We start from the raw sequence: 17,554 nt of genomic DNA, 5'->3' as shown, positions 1-17,554 counted from the left end.
CTCCTTGGGGTTTAAGGCCGGGTGTCTCTGTAAAGCACTTTGTGACAACTGCTGTTGTAAAAAGCGCTTTATAAATAAATTTTGATTGATTGATTTGATTGATTGATATAAGGCTCCACACTTCACAGAGCATGTCAGAACAAAAATCTAACCGTTAAGTTAATGCAAATTAGATTAGATTCCACTTCATTGTCATTGAAAAAGTACAGTACAACAAAATGCAGTTAGCGTCTATTGTAACGACAAGTGCAAATAGAAGAGGGCAGAAAATGAACAAGTATTAAATATATGTATATTACAAGTGGAATGTATAGATGTGCAATGAAGGCAAATGCAGTACAAATGGCAATACTAAATGTGCAATTAAGGCAAACATATATATATATATATATATATATATATATATATATATATATATATATACAGTGGGGAGAACAAGTATTTGATACACTGACGATTTTGCTGGTTTTCCTGCTTCCAAAGCATGTAGAAGTCTGTAATTTTTATCATAGGGACACTTCAACTGTGAGAGACGGAATCTAAAACAAAAATCAAGAAAATCACATTGTATGATTTTTAAATAATTATTTTGAATTTTATTGCATGACATAAGTATTTGATCACCTACCAACCAGTAAGAATTCCGGCTCTCACAGACCTGTTAGTTTTTCTTTAAGAAGCCCTCCTGATCTCCACTCATTACCTGTATTAACTGCACCTGTTTAAACTCATTACCTGTATAGAAGACACCTGTCCACACATTCAATCAAACAGACTCCAACCTTTCCACAATGGCCAAGACCAGAGAGCTGTGTAAGGACATCAGGGATAAAATTGTAGACCTGCACAAGGCTGGGGTGGGCTACAGGACAATAGGCAAGCAGCTTGGTGAGAATGCAACAACTGTCGGCGCAATTATTAGAAAATGGAAGAAGTTCAAGATGACGGTCAATCTCCCTCGGCCTGGGGCTCCATGCAAGATCTCACCTCGTGGGGCATCAATGATCATGAGGAAGGTGAGGGATCAGCCCAGAATTACATGGCAGGACCTGGTCAATGACCTGAAGAGAGCTGGTACCACAGTCTAAAAGAAAGCCATTAGTAACACACTACGCCGTCATGGATTAAAATCCTGCAGCGCACGCAAGGTCCCCCTGCTCAAGCCAGCGCATGTCCAGGCCCGTCTGAAGTTTGCCAATGACCATCTAGATGATCCAGAGGAGGAATGGGAAAAGGTCATGTGGTCTGATGAGACAAAAATAGAGCTTTTTGGTCTAAACTCCACTTGCTGTGTTTGGAGGAAGAAGAAGGATGAGTACAAACCCAATTTAGGGCAACTAAGGAGTGGCTCCGTAAGAAGCATCTCAAGGTCCTGGAGTGGCCTAGCCAGTCTCCAGACCTGAACCCAATAGAAAATCTTTGGAGGGAGCTGAAAGTCTGTATTGCCCAGAGACAACACCGAAACCTGAAGGATCTGGAGAAGGTCTGTATGGAGGAGTGGGCCAAAATCACTGCTGCAGTGTGTGCAAACCTGGTCAAGAACTACAGGAAATGTATGATCTCTGTAATTGCAAACAAAGGTTTCTGAACCAAATATTAAGTTCTGCTTTTCTGATGTATCAAATACTTATGTCATGCAATAAAATGCAAATTAATTACTTAAAAATCATACAATGTGATTTTCTGGATTTTTGTTCTAGATTCCGTCACTCACAGTTGAAGAGTACCTATGATAATTACAGACTTCTACATGCTTTGTAAGTGGGAAAACCTGCAAAATCGACAGTGTATCAAATACTTGTTCTCCCCACTGTGTGTATATATATATATATATATATATATATATATATATATATATATATATATATATATATATATATATATATATATATATATATATATATATATAATGTTACAAGTGGGATAAATAGTTGGGCAGGTACAAATGACAAATCTAAATGGCATTCTACACTCTTGCTAAATGGCATGTTTACAAATGTCTGTAAACTGCTGAGAATTGAGGCATAGATCTGTGGAAGGTTATAATTATTTCTCCTGGAACATTCAATTTCCTGGAACACACAAGGCTCCATCATTGTGAAATTAAAGAAGTATATAATGATCAAGATTCTTCCTAGAGCTGGCCATATGGCCAAACTAAGTAATCTGTCAAGAAGGCCGTCACTCAAAGTAATCCGTCAATGGCCACTCAAACAGAGCCACAGAGTTTCTCTGCAAAGATCGGAGAACCTGCCAGAAGCACAACCAATGCTACAGCACTCCATCCATCACACTTTTAAGGTAGATTGGTTGGATGGAAGCATATGATGTCACTAAAAGGACACTTGAGAGCAAGAGGAAAAATAATCTCTGGTCTGACGAGTCCAAAATTTAACTATTAGCCCTCACTAACAAGTACTAGTTCTGGCTATAATAAGGTACCGCTCATCACCTGGCTAATACCATCCCTACCATGAAGCACGGTGGTGGGAGCATCATGCTATGGGTATGCTTCTCAGTGGCAGGGACTGGGAGACCTGTTAGGATTGAGGGGAAGGATGAACAGAGCGAAATGCAGAGTGGTCCTTGATGAACCTAATCCTGAACGCACAGGTCCTGGGGTGAAGATTTATATTTTAGCACATCAAAAACCTGAAAGCACAAAGTCAATACAACACTGGAACACTGGATTTATCTGTTTTATATTTTTAATAAATTGGCAATATATTTTTTTTTTGTATGTCATTGTGACGTGTTGTGTATAGATTGATGGCAAAACAAAAGTTTGTAATCAATTATAAATTAAGTCTATAGCACAACAAAATGTATAGAAAGTGAAGGGGTCTGAATACTTTCTGAAGGCACTGTACAAGGGGTTTACTGGATGTAATGGTGCTGAAAGACAACATATAGGGACATAAATACACAAACTAGGTAAAGTTGATATTCAACTTGCAAAGGGTTATGGGTGGGGAGTAACAGCAATCAACTGGGACCTTGGCACTTGCATTGCACTAGCATACATTTGGTTTACAAATGAGAAATATTTCAGTTTAAATCAGAGGACATCTTAAAGCATCTATTTGACATCACTCTAAGGAAAATTGGGCTAATTTAATGGAATCATTTGAACCAATATTGATATCTGTCTAATTCAGGCAAATAATTGTGTAAAATATTTCAAGCGCATTGCCCCTTACATGCCTGTTAGAGGGCCGGAAGGAGGTAACAGAAAAGCGTGTTCAGTATAGGCTACATATTGCAGAGTCGCAATTGCGTGAACATTGCTGTTTCAGGGGGACACCGACTGCAATTACTAGCACACACACACACACCCTCACCAGGGATGCATCCCCGCGGAAACGAGATTAAAAACTCCCTGTTTAAGTCGCACCGACTTTAGAATGGTGCATAAAAATGTAAACGGTGGGGTTTGCCCAACTCAAGCCGGAGAAAAGAAGAACAAAGTCGGCTTTGTAGGATTGGACCCAGGGGCTCCTGAATCAAGCAGGGACGGGGTGCAGCTGATTGCGGGATCGGAAAACACAAAACGGACCAGTATCCTATGCAGACGGAGATCCAGCGCTGTAAGGGGTGGGAGAACGCCCAAGAAAAATCCCAGCTATAGGAAACTACAGAATTTTCTTTATAATGCACTTGAGAGACCGCGGGGATGGGCGTTTATCTACCACGCTTATGTGTAAGTATCAAGCCACATGTAAATGAAAGCCAGCGTGGAGACTAGATATCAATTATTATTATAGATGAGTCCAGATTGCGTAGTGATTTGGGGTGTGAAGTTTGACTTCTAGGTATTATTTTTCAGCGATGCATTTTCTGCAGATACCAAAGTGTTGACCTGACGTAGCCTACTATGAATCACCTCTACAACATCCCGTATCTGCATAGGGAAACCATTAAGTCATCCCCCTGCATAACGTACATGCAATCGTTCAGACGCATGCCTAGTATTTGGCAACTTCATGCTAAATGATTATCGCGGTCCAGTTGTTGCGAAATGTAAACATAATTTTCTTCTCCCAACTCAATTTTCAATCGATCGATTGAAGATTTTGTTTGGGGAAAAAATGAATGCACCCATAGTATCTGCCATCCATAGGCTCCCTCCCATCAATGTTTATTTAGCCAGAAACCTGCTTGACGCTCCCTTCGGTTTCAGCACCTATGGCTGGTGGACAGCTCATGTGTCGCGCCATTGACTCACTAATGGACGTTGCAGTCATGCATAGCGTGTAGGGAGGCCGGCCAACACACACACGCACACACACTTTGATACTAAGCGTCTTTGGGTCATTGAAAAGCTCTATATAAATCCCATGTATTATTATTATTATTATTATTACTAAGCAAAACGTGGAAAGCATAATGTAGCGTGACAGACTATGTGTTAATTAGAAAATATGCATTCCATGTTATTAATTGGTGTGGATTGCCAAATGTCTTTAAGTCAATTAAGATGTAATGGTGGCCAGCATCATGGGACTGCTGAGGCCTTAGTCTGATACATTCTATAGATCTTATCAGCAATACTGATGTCAAATTGCTATGCACCTCAACTGCTTAATTTGTTTATGAGGCAATGCTGTAAAGGGTCAGGATTGATCTGTACAAGCAGATATTGGAACAAAGCTAGGAAATATGTGTATAAATCTTGAATAAGCCTGCATATGCCATGAACACAAACAGTACTACAGTAGCCTAACTGCTCTTTGCCTTTTGGGGCTGAATGTATATTGTAACAGCCCTCATTTGACCTTGGGCAGCTTTTGGGAACCTTAAACTAGTCGCTTGTAGGGTAATAGCAGACCTGTAGAAGGTAATTTCAACGTTTGTAGAAAATGCATTATGACAATGTAATAAGCTGTCTGCAGTTATCCCTTAAGCTGTTCCACCCTTGCCCCCTAATGAATACAAACAAAAATAGCAAAAAGCGTAGCAACCCTATGTTTCTAATTGTGGATATTGACCTAATGACTTCAGCTTGGTTTTTGTGGCACAGCTAACGCCACTCAGAAGATTGAAGACACAACCGTGGACTGAATCACTCTCACTGCATGTCTTGTTATACCATGATCATAGCCCTTGAGTAATCTAATATAGACCTTCATATTCAGCTGTTATTGCTCCAATGTTATTTTGAACAATTTTATTCTTCAAACATGCTTTGCATTCAAGCCTTACACTGCTTCAAACACACCGTTTCTAGTGGAAGTGTCTACATTTTATTAATCATCAACATGCTTGTTTAATTCCTGTTTTAAACTTCAAAGAGTGGTAATTTAAAGATGAATAAATAGCTCACTGTATTTCTAGATTACAATTTTCTAGTATGAAGAACAACCAAATCAGCCCCGTTAGTGGTTCAATTCCCACAAGAGAAATCTTGACAAAACCTGTGAGATTTGTATTTAAACAAAATAAAACAGACTAATATAGCAATATTAATTTGGATATTTCAATATTTACAGTTTACAATTACTTTATACTCACTAAGCTTTTTTCTGAGGGAGCTCAAATCTTCAGCAAAATTTAAGAAAATGGTTCACTGCTAGTTTTCTTTTAAAAATGATAAGAAAAACAGAGATCTGGACAGTTCCATACTTCTCATCTACTTTAGCTCATTGGCACGTGCTGAATTAATCAATTCAGTATAATTACACTGTTTATAGTATAATTTGATTATGTCCTTTATACATTGTATACACACTTAGAATTGCACAATATTCATTTGAAATGCAGACTGTCAGTTTCAATTTTAGATTATTTTAAGTCATATCAGATGAACATTTGGAATATACAGGTATTAGTCAACCCATTTGAGGGTATCCTAACTCTAAATGGTATTGCAGACCATTGTAAATCTGCATAACATTTCCAGTACACCACATTTGGTAACCTGCCAAGTCCAGTATCCATTGCACATTTTGGTGTCCAAATCCAGTGCTCTGAGCTTTGGAAGTTTAGATGGAACATCAGTTAAATGCTGAACTATAGTTAATGAACAGCATTTTTATATAAGCAGTCCTCTACTGTAGATGTCTTGCAGTCTTGTGTGTAAAGACAGAAATGGCATCCTCCGTTTCCAGTGATTCTGGCAATTGTCCTTTTGTACAAGCCTTTCAGAGAAATTAATAATGGCAGGGGCGATGCAGAGAAAGTCATTAGGGCACATTACTTTGGTTTGCTTGGGTACTGGGATGATGGTGGTCTTCTTAACGCAAGAGGGAACAACAGCCCGGGGCAGGGATAGCTTGAAGATGTGTGTGAAGAGATGCCATCTGAATAAGCAACTTTGTAAGGGCACTCTTTTATCCCTTGTGAACTTTGGAGAAGAATAGCACCTATACCGCCGGAGAAATAAAAGCTTTCCTGGTTGCTGCAGTGTTTTCCATTGAGTGTAGAATGTGTTGAGCTCGCCTGGAAGGGGGGTATCAGATGGCCCCATGAAACTAGTCATTTTTGCAGCTTCGTAATCTTTGATGACGTGTAGCTCTTGCTACATGGATCAAAAGTTATTAACCATTGATTATAGCACAAGTCTGATTTATTTTGTATTTTTTATTTGAGTCGTGTGTATTTTATGCTGACATTGAATGTGTAGGTTTTTAGCACTATTTGGGTTTCTCATGAATCCAATATGTATACTTTTAAATCAAATGACTGGTAACACTTTATTTTGAGAGTCCCAAAAGCATGCCTGTAGATGCTCTACAGATTGTCTTCTGAATATCTGTAGTATTTTAACGAACTATCTACTAACCCTTACCCTTATCTACGTTCAAACCCTAACCTTTATTCTATCCCTAACCTTAACCTTTACCCTAAACATTATTCTTAACCTAACCCTAATCTTAACTGTAGCAAGCAGTTGTTTATCAAGTGATAGTCTGTTGAAAGCTTGTTGATAGTATTACTATCTATAAATGGAAATTGTGAATCTCAAAATAAAGTAAAAAACCAAATTACTACTGACATGTATTCCTTTATGTTGGTGGTTCTTGGGTGGATCAACCTCTGAAAATATTCAAGTGTGTATTTTCAAAGCAACCTTGCAGCAGTCAGTCTCCTCTGTCCACCATCTCACTAAACATAATGCAGTCTCCCTCTTGGGCTACTACTTGTAGGTAGAAAGGAGGAACAGGGAGAATGAGGGAGGGAGAGGCACCATGGAAAGATGCTGTTAATTTCATTTATGATTTCTTTGCAGTATCAAAATCCAAAATCCAATTCCTTGTGTAAAACGTCCAGAAGCAATAATGCCAAGTTTAAATAGCAGACAAAATGTGCTCCTACATTTGCAATAGACTATGACGCTACATTCATGTGGATTAGACCCAAATGATGAGGAATGTGTTCCCTGTAATTGAAACTACTTCTATTTTTACATGCCTAGTAGTCTTCAAAACTAAAAGATGTAAAAACACAACTTTAGCATACATGGGGCCGATTACAAAAAATCTCCCCAAGTGTAATGTACATCTTGCTGAGCAGGACAGATCAATGTTTCTTAATTTACAACTGAGCCAATGTGCATCTCTTTCGGGTTCCAAGAAGTCAATTTTAATCCCATTTATCCATTCTTGCCAAATAAGAAACTGTCTAGACATCCGGCAACATGCAGAGGCATGCCAAGGTAAATGTATGCAGAGGCACAATTCTGGAATTAATTGATGTGATTTCCTTTTTGATGTATTAGCAGTAATTCCAGTGTTGCACTTAAGGAGATGTTTAGGAATTTAATTCTACTGACAATGGGACGTTACTCTTGATATTCTATTTATGTTACCAAATCAATGGTATCACAGTACGGCATGAACTGTAGCAATGTAGAAACCGCTAAGTGAACATAACTGTAACTGCACACTGTCTCTTTCTCTACTAGGTGTCATATATTAGGTACAGACAATCTAAAAACTTTTCCTGCAAAGATGCGGCATTGGCATGACGTCCTCCTCTATTGCACTCTGGCTGCCTTCAAATTGGGAGAATAAATATGTTTGTCAATGTAATAGGTAATATGTTTGGATTTCTATACTTGATCCAAAATAATATATTATTCTAACCAATCTTAACACATGCTCAATGCAACAGATAGATACTTAAGGTAAGGAAATTGTGTATTTGGTGTATTTTGTATTCAAAATAACATAATTAACACAGCCAAATTAGATATTTTCCAATGAGATTTATGACATTTTCAATTGTATGTATTTCAAGTCCAAATGAATCCTCAATTTGGACTTGAAATACGGGGTCCAAAACGGCCTGGGCTTTGTAGCGTTAAGTGTTTATTTGGGTAGGTTCAAGTTAGTTCACCTGGTAGAACTTACCTCTGTTCTTACCTGCTAGGAAATGGTTTTGCCTGATAAAAGTCCCTTTCTTTAAAACATGAATTACTAACAGAGGAGAAAGGAACATACTGCACATTACCAAAAACAAAGAAAGACATGCCCCCCCTCCTCGCTTCCCATCCTTGAGGTACCTCCCTTCTAAAGCATTTGCAGAGTGTGGGCCGTAGATATGAATTTGTTTGGCTAGAGTGGATCTCTCCTATTACAATTAGATAGGGAGCATCCTTATCAGCAAGCAGTGTCCCACCCCTCTTTAATAATTTCCCATCACTCACCCTCGTTCTTTTCCCTCTTATGTCCGATGTAATCCAGCAGGGAAACTGAACCAAAATGCACTCAATAGGATTCAATTACATCAGAGGAGCAAATGTAAGAAAAATGATATGCTATGTAAAAGGAAACAATGGGAGCAGCCAAACCAAAAGTGGGAGACCACAGAGATAAATGTGAAATCAGCAAGTAAAAATGCAAAATGTGTACATTCAACTACAGACAGCTGGCAGGGCATCAGCCAGAGAGAAACATCCGGTAGTTCCCAGTACCCCCTGAACAGCAAAAGACTGGTGGACCATAGATATCAGGGAATGGGGGAAAACATAACAAAACAATCATTAGAAATAGGTTGTATGCTACAGGTCGAATGGTCTACAGCATTCTGAGTTGCAGGGGTTTGATGCAACATGCAGAGTTTTTCAGGGTTAGAGGAAGAAGCGAGAGGTGGCTGAAAAAGGATAACAGGTCACTGAGAAATGTTGTTTCGCTCCATTTTTTCTCAGTTGCCCAGAGCCCTATTCTGTCAGCTTGTAGTGATGATCTCAGCCATGGAGCAGGTGGTGAGGGCCTAGCCGGCCTGGAGCAGGTGGTGAGGGCTTAGCCGGCCTGGAGCAGGTGGTGAGGGCCTAGCCGGCCTGGAGCAGGTGGTGAGGGCCTAGCCGGCCTGGAGCAGGTGGTGAGGGCCTAGCCGGCCTGGAGCAGGTGGTGAGGGCCTAGCCGGCCTGGAGCAGGTGGTGAGGGCCTAGCCGGCCTGGAGCAGGTGGTGAGGGCCTAGCCGGCCTTGAGCAGGTGGTGAGGGCCTAGCCGGCCTGGAGCAGGTGGTGAGGGCCTAGCTGGCCTTGAGCAGGTGGTGAGGGCCTAGCCGGCCTGGAGCAGGGAGCACAGGGAGACACATAGATGAGGAAAGGGAAGAGAGGAGGGTGAGTGTGGAAGAATCAGAAGACAAAAGAGAAACAGATTTACCAGATGGAAGAGATCAAAGGACGGAGGAAAGAGTAGTAGGGGACAGATTATTTAACTTGATTATACAAAGTATCTCATTAAATTAATAAATAATGCCAATCAATGCACATATCTTCACATCTTTGCAGGTTTTCAAAAGTATGATTCATTTCACTTCCCTCATGTGAACATATTTATTTTAAAGTCGTTACACATTCATCAACCAAAATGGGTGTTAGTTTTGTATATATTGCTTTTATCAGACCCCAACAAGCTTATACTGAATTTGTGTGGTCTAGTATCCAGACTACCATCATCTGCAGTGCAGGAGCAAACACATTTTACTGCAGGTAGAGATGGTTTACTGTCTCTTGCGGCATAGCATCATATGATTAATCTATCTAGGTAGCATGACTCTGCTTCCTAAAAGCTTCTGGTTAATTCGCCTCTGCCCCTCTATCTTTCTCCATTATCTCAGTATTGGATTAGCTTCAAAATAGGTGATCTAAAGAACTCTCCTAAGACAAGTCAAACAGGTCCTGCCGCAGCTATCTATACCCACAACACATTTATCACTTTTATCATTCTCACAGCCCCAGTGAATGTTACTATTCTATAACACTGCCCTTATTCAGCGCTTTCTGTAGAACTGCTGTTTGGTGGACGGAAGTCTGCAGAATTGGACCTTTCTTACAGATATTTGGTACAGGCAGTGCAATAACTTCTTCCAAGTTCTTGGGAATTTGGGTAAGTGTTGACATAGCACCCAGCTAACGGAGCACGATAGGTTACCTATTACCTACTGATGGTCAATCAAGGCTTTTTAACTCACTGGAGACTTATGTTGAAAAACTGTTTATTTGGACAGTGCACAGCAGTGACATCTGCTGGTCAGATATTAATATTGCATTTTCAATGTTTATGTAAATGTCTTTAACCCCTTACATTGGAAAAGACTGTGGGGCAACGGAAAGATATGCACTTTTAGTAAAAAAAGGTAATATTACAAATATTATAAATATTGGTTTTTTAAACCAATGATTGGTTTGTAAGGTGTTTTCAGCAGGCTCTTAAATGTAAAATTATTATTGGATAGCAACAATGGATAGTCTGGTTTCACATGAAGTTTAAAAAAATTGTCACTGTGGCATTGTATGTAACATAATAAAACACCTGTAAATCCTAGCTGTTTTCACAACTGAAAACTATTGTCCCAAAATTGGTAAATTAGGTAGTAGAGGTTGGTGTTTGAAAACCGCTTGGCATCGAAGTGAACTGTGGGCGCCGGCATTTTGCAACCTGCTTTGAAAAAGCACACGATCAAACAAAGCTTCAGACATCATTGATCACATGGTTACTGTTTCTTACTATGAAACTGTAATGTCACTATGCGTACAGTACTACATGGTTGACATATAGTGACCACTACAAGTGACCTTGTTTGACTTTGTTTGATGGCTTGTGACCATCCATTTTCCTCTTGATGAAATTCCAGAGGTTTTCAATGGGGTTCAGGTCTGGAGATTGGGCTGGCCATGACAGGGTCTGGTGGTCCTCCAACCACACCTTGATTAACCTGGCTGTGTGGCGTGGAGCATTGTCCTACTGGAAAAAAACTATTATCAGAGTTGGGGAACATTGTCAGAGCAGAAGGAAGCAGGTATTCTTCCAGGATAACCTTGTACTTGGCTTGTTTCATGTGTCCTTCACAAAGACAAATCTGCCCGATTCCAGCCTTGCTGAAGCATCTCCAGATCATCACTATCCTCCACCAAAATTCACAGTGGGTGCTAGACACTGTGGCTTGTAGGCCTCTCCAGGTCTCCATCTAACCATTAGACGACCAGGTGTTGGGGAAAGCTGAAAATTTTACTCCATTCCTCTATTGTCCAATCCTTATGGTCTTTTGCAAACTGCAGCCTGGCTCTTCTTTGCTTCCCAGCTGCTGTTTGCCATTCTTTTTGTAGGTCACTTGATGTCATCCTACGGTTGTTGAGTGACATTCGAATGAGTTGACGGTCATCTCAGTCAGTGGACAGACGTTTTCGCTCTCTGCCAGTCTGTAACTTTGTTGTCCCCAATGTCTGTTGCTTGACCTTGTTCTTATGAACATGGAAGCAACCTGATGCTCACTTTATCGCTCTGCCAGTAAAGCCAGAATTGAACCCTTCTTTTCCTTACTCAAAGCTTTTCTTTTCAACTCTTTTGTCATGCTGAATAGTTTAAAAAAAATAAAAAATACCTTTGAGGTACTGTTTTTGCCATCCAGCTGGTTCTATTGCAAGAGGATAGTGATCACCACAGCAGTGGTTTTTATAATTTTCCTTGTTAAATTAGATTTGGTTCAGTTAATCACCTAATCAGTCCCTCATTAAGTAAAATGAGGTGTGCCTGTTTTGGAATTTAACAGACACTGGAATGGAATGGCTGCCATACATGTAGAGATGCTGATGTAAGAAAAAATAGGAGGGGTTTCTTAATTTTTTCCAGAGCTGTATATGTTAAATACTTCAAAACAAATTAACCCATGTTTATTAAAAATCTTTTGAAAAAAGGTAGGTTTTTGAAAAACTAATATTTAACATAAGGGTCTACAATGTGATTTGATCATGCGCATAAGCCAGAAGATTCAACCCACCAGATCAACCTCTGTACAATCTAAGTCACATATCTAATACAATTTTACCAACAATGTCCATAAAAGGTCTTCAAAGGAGCCTTGCATAATATATACTGTACTATACTGTACTACTGCCATAAATATGAGCATACATTACCGATAAACCTTTTTAAATATTTTTTTTCTTTTAAATTGTTCAGAGTGCCAGAGATACTCCTTGTTTGAACGTTATACTTTTTTCCCCATTGAAGATACATTTTGGGATTTATGGCCACTAGTGTAAGTGGCACTATTGAGCCAAAATGGGTTATCAGCACAACTTGCTTTCATATTTGGAAATTCATGGCAAATTGACTCAGGTGAGGTATGATATTGATTTTACTTGGAGATTATGCACATATAAACAACATATTGCACATCCAGCCCAAAATGGATTATACAAAAAAATACAATTGTATTTAATTTTAGGTTATTCATGCACATAATGGTTCCACCATTTAGAAATGAAAACACTTTTTATTCATGATCCCACCGGGGAATGCAAGAGATTAATATAACATGAAAATTAATCACTAATGTTTGGTATTGGTACTTGTAATACATCTGCAACCTATTTACCTCACCAGTTGCTGAGTATCTTCTATGGTGATGCTCTGTACATCCTGTACTTCAGACATCTTCAGTTACAGTTTGTTTTGCTGTTTGTTTGCCATGTCTCATCTTCAGCTAATGAAAAGCATATTCAGTTGGATTTACATCTGGTCATAGCTACTAAATCGTTCCACTTTCTGGCCCTCATAAATTCCCCAGTAGGTATAGCAGTGTATTGGTCCTATGCCATTCTGTACAATGCCCTATTCAAAGACTCTAAAGGCATTTGCTTGTACTTTAACAGACAATATGTTTCTGTACATGTCAGAATTCATTCATGATATTGTTGTCAACAGTTGCATCATCAATAAAAACAAGTGAGCCAGTCCCAAGTGCAGCCATACACATCCATGCCATTATGTGGAACATGGGCTGGTGTTTTATTCTCCACACATTCCTTTTGCCAAATAAGGGAAAAACCTACATGGCCATTCTGGTTTGAGGCTAAATAGTGTCCTAACAGGCATCTAAAGTACGTTTATTCCAAATGGTTGATTTTGGTAAGTCTACAGTTTTGGCTGTTTTTTTCCACATCATAAAATGCTTCCTTGAATTCCTTGACCTCGCATTTACACCTTTTCCTCGTGTTGACAGACACCATGGGCAGGTGAGCTCCATTAGCTTCAAAGGCAAAAGCATAGTCTAGAACCAAGACTCCATTGACAGTTTTCTTATGCCTGCACAATGTGGCGGGACACACCTGACTAACCAAAAACACTTGGTCAAGACAATCCAATCCATTTGGTACCCTGAAACAACAGGATTATGTATAAAAAGTTTTCATTTATAAATGCTGAAACCAAAAGGAGGGATTGAGGCATTTTGTAAAGTATTTGAACAGAAGCCTATAGCTAAGTGTTCCCTCGTTTCTTTCAGCTTCCTGCTGGTGTTTTCTTGCCTCATCCTCTCTGTTTTTGCTACAATCAACGAGTTCAAGGACAGCTCAGAGACTGCTTTGTACATTCTGGTATGTATGTGAAGGTTTGCTCCGAAAGCATGGTGCTCTCTCCTTGTCCTTCAATGTATTTTGATGCTTACAGCGACAGTATGCTGCAATCAAATTTGTGAAATAAAGATGGTTTAATATATATTATTCATATTTTGGCCATTTGTACAGCAACCGTCTGGGTATGTTGTAAATCATGCTGAACTGTGAGAACATATGCGGTTTTGTTGCAGTATGTCAGGGATTCAATCTTCCACAGGAAATAGTGACAATTGTGGTGTTTGGTGTGGAGTACATCGTGAGGATCTGGGCTGCAGGTTGCTGCTGTCGCTACAGAGGATGGAGGGGGAGGCTTAAATTTGCCCGCAAACCTTTCTGTGTCATTGGTAAGTAGAGACATTCTCTATTGTCTCTCTGTCCGGATCACCAACTGTTTTACTTTTTCCTCTCCTTCTTCTTCTTCTCTTTCTCATTTCTTCATTCTCTAATAAGTTTGGATATTCTGAGACCAGTATTATTATCTTTAGTTTAAGGGAGCACATCCCCCTCCAATTTGGACTTACAGAGTAAGTTAAATCAAACAATAACAGCAACAACAGATGAACCTGTGACCTCCCTCTGTGGAGGTCAGATCATGGTGCCCATTCTGGGTTGGTGAGAGTTCTTGCACTAGGCTTCCTGTATAGATACTGGGTCAATTTCTATATGAACCCATCTTTGATATAACATTTCTGTAAGAATAACCTTCTACTTATTAAGGGATACCTTGCTGAAGAAAGTTCTCAGGAATTTTGTTAGCTGTCACTTGTATCCCACCACAAACTGATGTTGACACTAAAACTGCACTCAAAGAGGTGTATATATACCCAGAATGGATATAGGCCATTCCTCTGTATTCTTCTGTTGCCTGCCTACAAATGAAAACTCAAACATGAAGTACCAGTGCTGTGCATAATAAAGAAGTGGTTAGATGAAACTGATTCCTAACTGCAGGACTATTTTGAGAACATAGACAGGATAGCGGTCTGGCATTCATCCAATAACACAGATGAGTTTACAATAGCAGTCCCTGGCTTTATTAATAAATGGGTATAAGACGTTGCACTCATTGTAACTGTACGTATATTCCTAAACCAAACACCTTATTAAACACAATATCATCCACAGGAGCTAGATGTTGGAGCTGCTTCTTTTGAGGAGCAGAAACATTTACATGAGCAAACCAGGTGACACCCCTCCCTGATCCTGTCCACAATACTGGCTCTAAGATGACCACCATAGTCCGTCCGTCCAACCCCCAACAGATCCACATACAATCACTATCAATTGCACCTTCTATTGCTCTCTCACACCTAGACAAGAGAATAATTAATTGCAGCAAGCTGTTAATCAGCTACAGTTCAGCGTTCAACACATTAATGAACCCAAGTTCTTCACTAAGCTCAGGACCCTGGGACTGAGCACTTCCCTTTGGACCTGAAAATCTGTCCCCAGATGATGAGGGCAGGCCTTTAAGGACATACCTTTGGCCATATAGTGTATTAAAACATTTACAGGTTTGTATTTCCAGAGTTTTTTACGCCACAAAAAATAGTTCATGTTATACTCAAACCTACCATGGGCCAGAATTAATTGGCTTGCGTGCCTTAGTTTGCACACCTCTTTTGTATTACCAACACTTTCATGCGTACTTACTATACTATCGTGTGAGCAGACATTGAAATTCTTAAAAGAATAGTTGTAACCCGATACAGAACTCAGTCTCAGTAGTGTTTGGTGAGGCCTGTGTCGACCGGTCTTTTTTCCTCAGACATCATGGTTCTGATAGCGTCCGTGTCGGTGCTGGCTGCTGGATCACAGGGGAATGTCTTTGCCACCTCAGCCATACGCAGTCTCCGCTTCCTGCAGATCCTTCGCATGCTGCGCATGGACAGGCGTGGGGGCACGTGGAAACTGCTAGGATCAGTGGTCTATGCTCACAGCAAGGTGACCACACTACATAAAGAGACCATAGGTTTTGCTTTGGTACACAGTCACCGCCAATAATAATTGTCACACTTGACAATGTTTAGCAGAAAAGATGTACAAATTAAATTATTAAAATACTAAGCTGTGTTGTGTTCTCGAGGAGTAAACTTTGTTTGTTTTTATTTTCAACACAGCTGTACTCCCCTTGTTAGAATAAAAATGCTGATAAGGTGTGTCTGATGCCCTGTTCCACTTCTCTCCAGGAGCTTATCACTGCTTGGTACATAGGCTTTCTCTGTCTCATCCTGGCTAGTTTCCTGGTGTACTCGGTGGAGAAAGACAACAACGAGATGTTCGAGACTTATGCTGATGCTCTGTGGTGGGGGCTGGTAAGTGAAGCATGACTGCATCCCAACTATCTAATGACAAAGTACACATGGTTTTTAGCTTTATCTTGTATTATAGGATAGTGACGATAAGTAATGAGGTTGGTATACAGTCTTTTTATGGATTTAAAGTACAAGTTGGTACAACAGGACTGTTGTAAATTGTTTTGTTAGCATGATTTCTGATATATTTTACATAACATTTCCAGATGTTTTTAATATGTGACCTATAGTCGCAATATGAGTTAAAAGTTAAGTATGTGTCGGGTTTTTATATAGATTTATGCTTTGCCCACATCTGAGTAAAGCTATGTTGTAAGGTGAAGAGCACAGATAAGAGTGTGATTGTTGTCAAACAGCATTCAAATCAGTGCCCAATTAATTAATGGCACCTAGTGTTCCAAAAAATTTCTGTTCAGGACCCATAGCCATAGTGAAGCTTTATTGTAACTTACAGTGGAATGGAAACATTTACCAGCTTGGTTCATTCCAGTACCTTTCTAATGGTTTTTGTAATATTCTTATAAGGGGATTTTTTTGTATTTTATTGTTTTGACAAAGGTTGAATGAACTATTACCAAACAGTATACATCAATGTAGATGTTCTTGAAAAATTATCCCCACTTTTTCTAGATCACCCTGACTACCATAGGTTATGGTGATAAGTTTCCTAAGACCTGGAATGGACGTCTCCTGGCTGCAACATTCAGTATGATAGGAGTGGCTTTCTTTGCACTCCCAGCTGTAAGTTTAAGGGATGTTTTCGGTGCTAATTCAAACCCATATTGTGCACACAGTAATTTGATCGCTTAATAATAATATTAATAGTATTACTAATATACACAAATATTATTATAGTTTCTTCCACTATTCACAGTTTCTGCCTAAAAGCTAAGTGCATACACTTGAAGTTATATTTTATTCCAGAACAATCTTTCATCATTTTCAGTATTAACAGGATGCTTAGAGCGATAGAATAGTGCTTGTCAGTGTGGCACTTTTTCTGCGCATAACGCCATCGTACACACTTGACCAAACATATGGGGATAACCATTCCATTTTATTTTCCTTATAGTAGACTTACATTCTCATTTGATTTTTACGTGTAATTGATTTTGAGATTTTCTCTTTTTGTCTTTCAACACCACACACTTCTGCAGGGTATCCTTGGGTCTGGCTTTGCCCTGAAAGTCCAGGAGCAACACAGACAGAAGCATTTTGAGAAGCGACGCCAACCTGCAGCTGGTCTGATCCAGGTAGCCACACTAATGACATGAATATTTAAGTCATTCAGCTGGTCTGATCCAGGTAGCCACACTAATGACATGAATATTTAAGTCATTCAGCTGGTCTGATCCAGGTAGCCACACTAATGACATGAATATTTAAGTCATTC

General features: G+C 39.5%; 1 protein-coding gene across 10 annotated transcripts in view; it reads left to right on the top strand.

Annotated features, from left to right (window-relative positions):
* Nucleotides 1–3,274: 3,274 nt before the first annotated feature.
* The window catches only part of kcnq2a (potassium voltage-gated channel, KQT-like subfamily, member 2a), a 42,179-nt gene continuing 27,899 nt past the window's right edge, over nt 3,275–17,554 (top strand). For all 10 annotated transcript variants that reach the window (XM_020052113.2, XM_013136294.3, XM_010875780.3 and 7 more), the window contains exons 1-7: nt 3,275–3,700; nt 13,735–13,825; nt 14,064–14,190; nt 15,615–15,790; nt 16,036–16,161; nt 16,792–16,902; nt 17,319–17,414. In XM_020052113.2, the coding sequence (XP_019907672.2) occupies nt 3,405–3,700; nt 13,735–13,825; nt 14,064–14,190; nt 15,615–15,790; nt 16,036–16,161; nt 16,792–16,902; nt 17,319–17,414 (1,023 nt within the window). In that variant the 5' untranslated portion in view covers nt 3,275–3,404. The remainder of the gene's footprint in view (nt 3,701–13,734; nt 13,826–14,063; nt 14,191–15,614; nt 15,791–16,035; nt 16,162–16,791; nt 16,903–17,318; nt 17,415–17,554) is intronic.

Source organism: Esox lucius, chromosome 12 (genome assembly GCF_011004845.1).
Source record: "Esox lucius isolate fEsoLuc1 chromosome 12, fEsoLuc1.pri, whole genome shotgun sequence".
NCBI lineage: Eukaryota > Metazoa > Chordata > Actinopteri > Esociformes > Esocidae > Esox > Esox lucius.
This window is presented reverse-complemented; position numbering and strand designations above follow the sequence as displayed.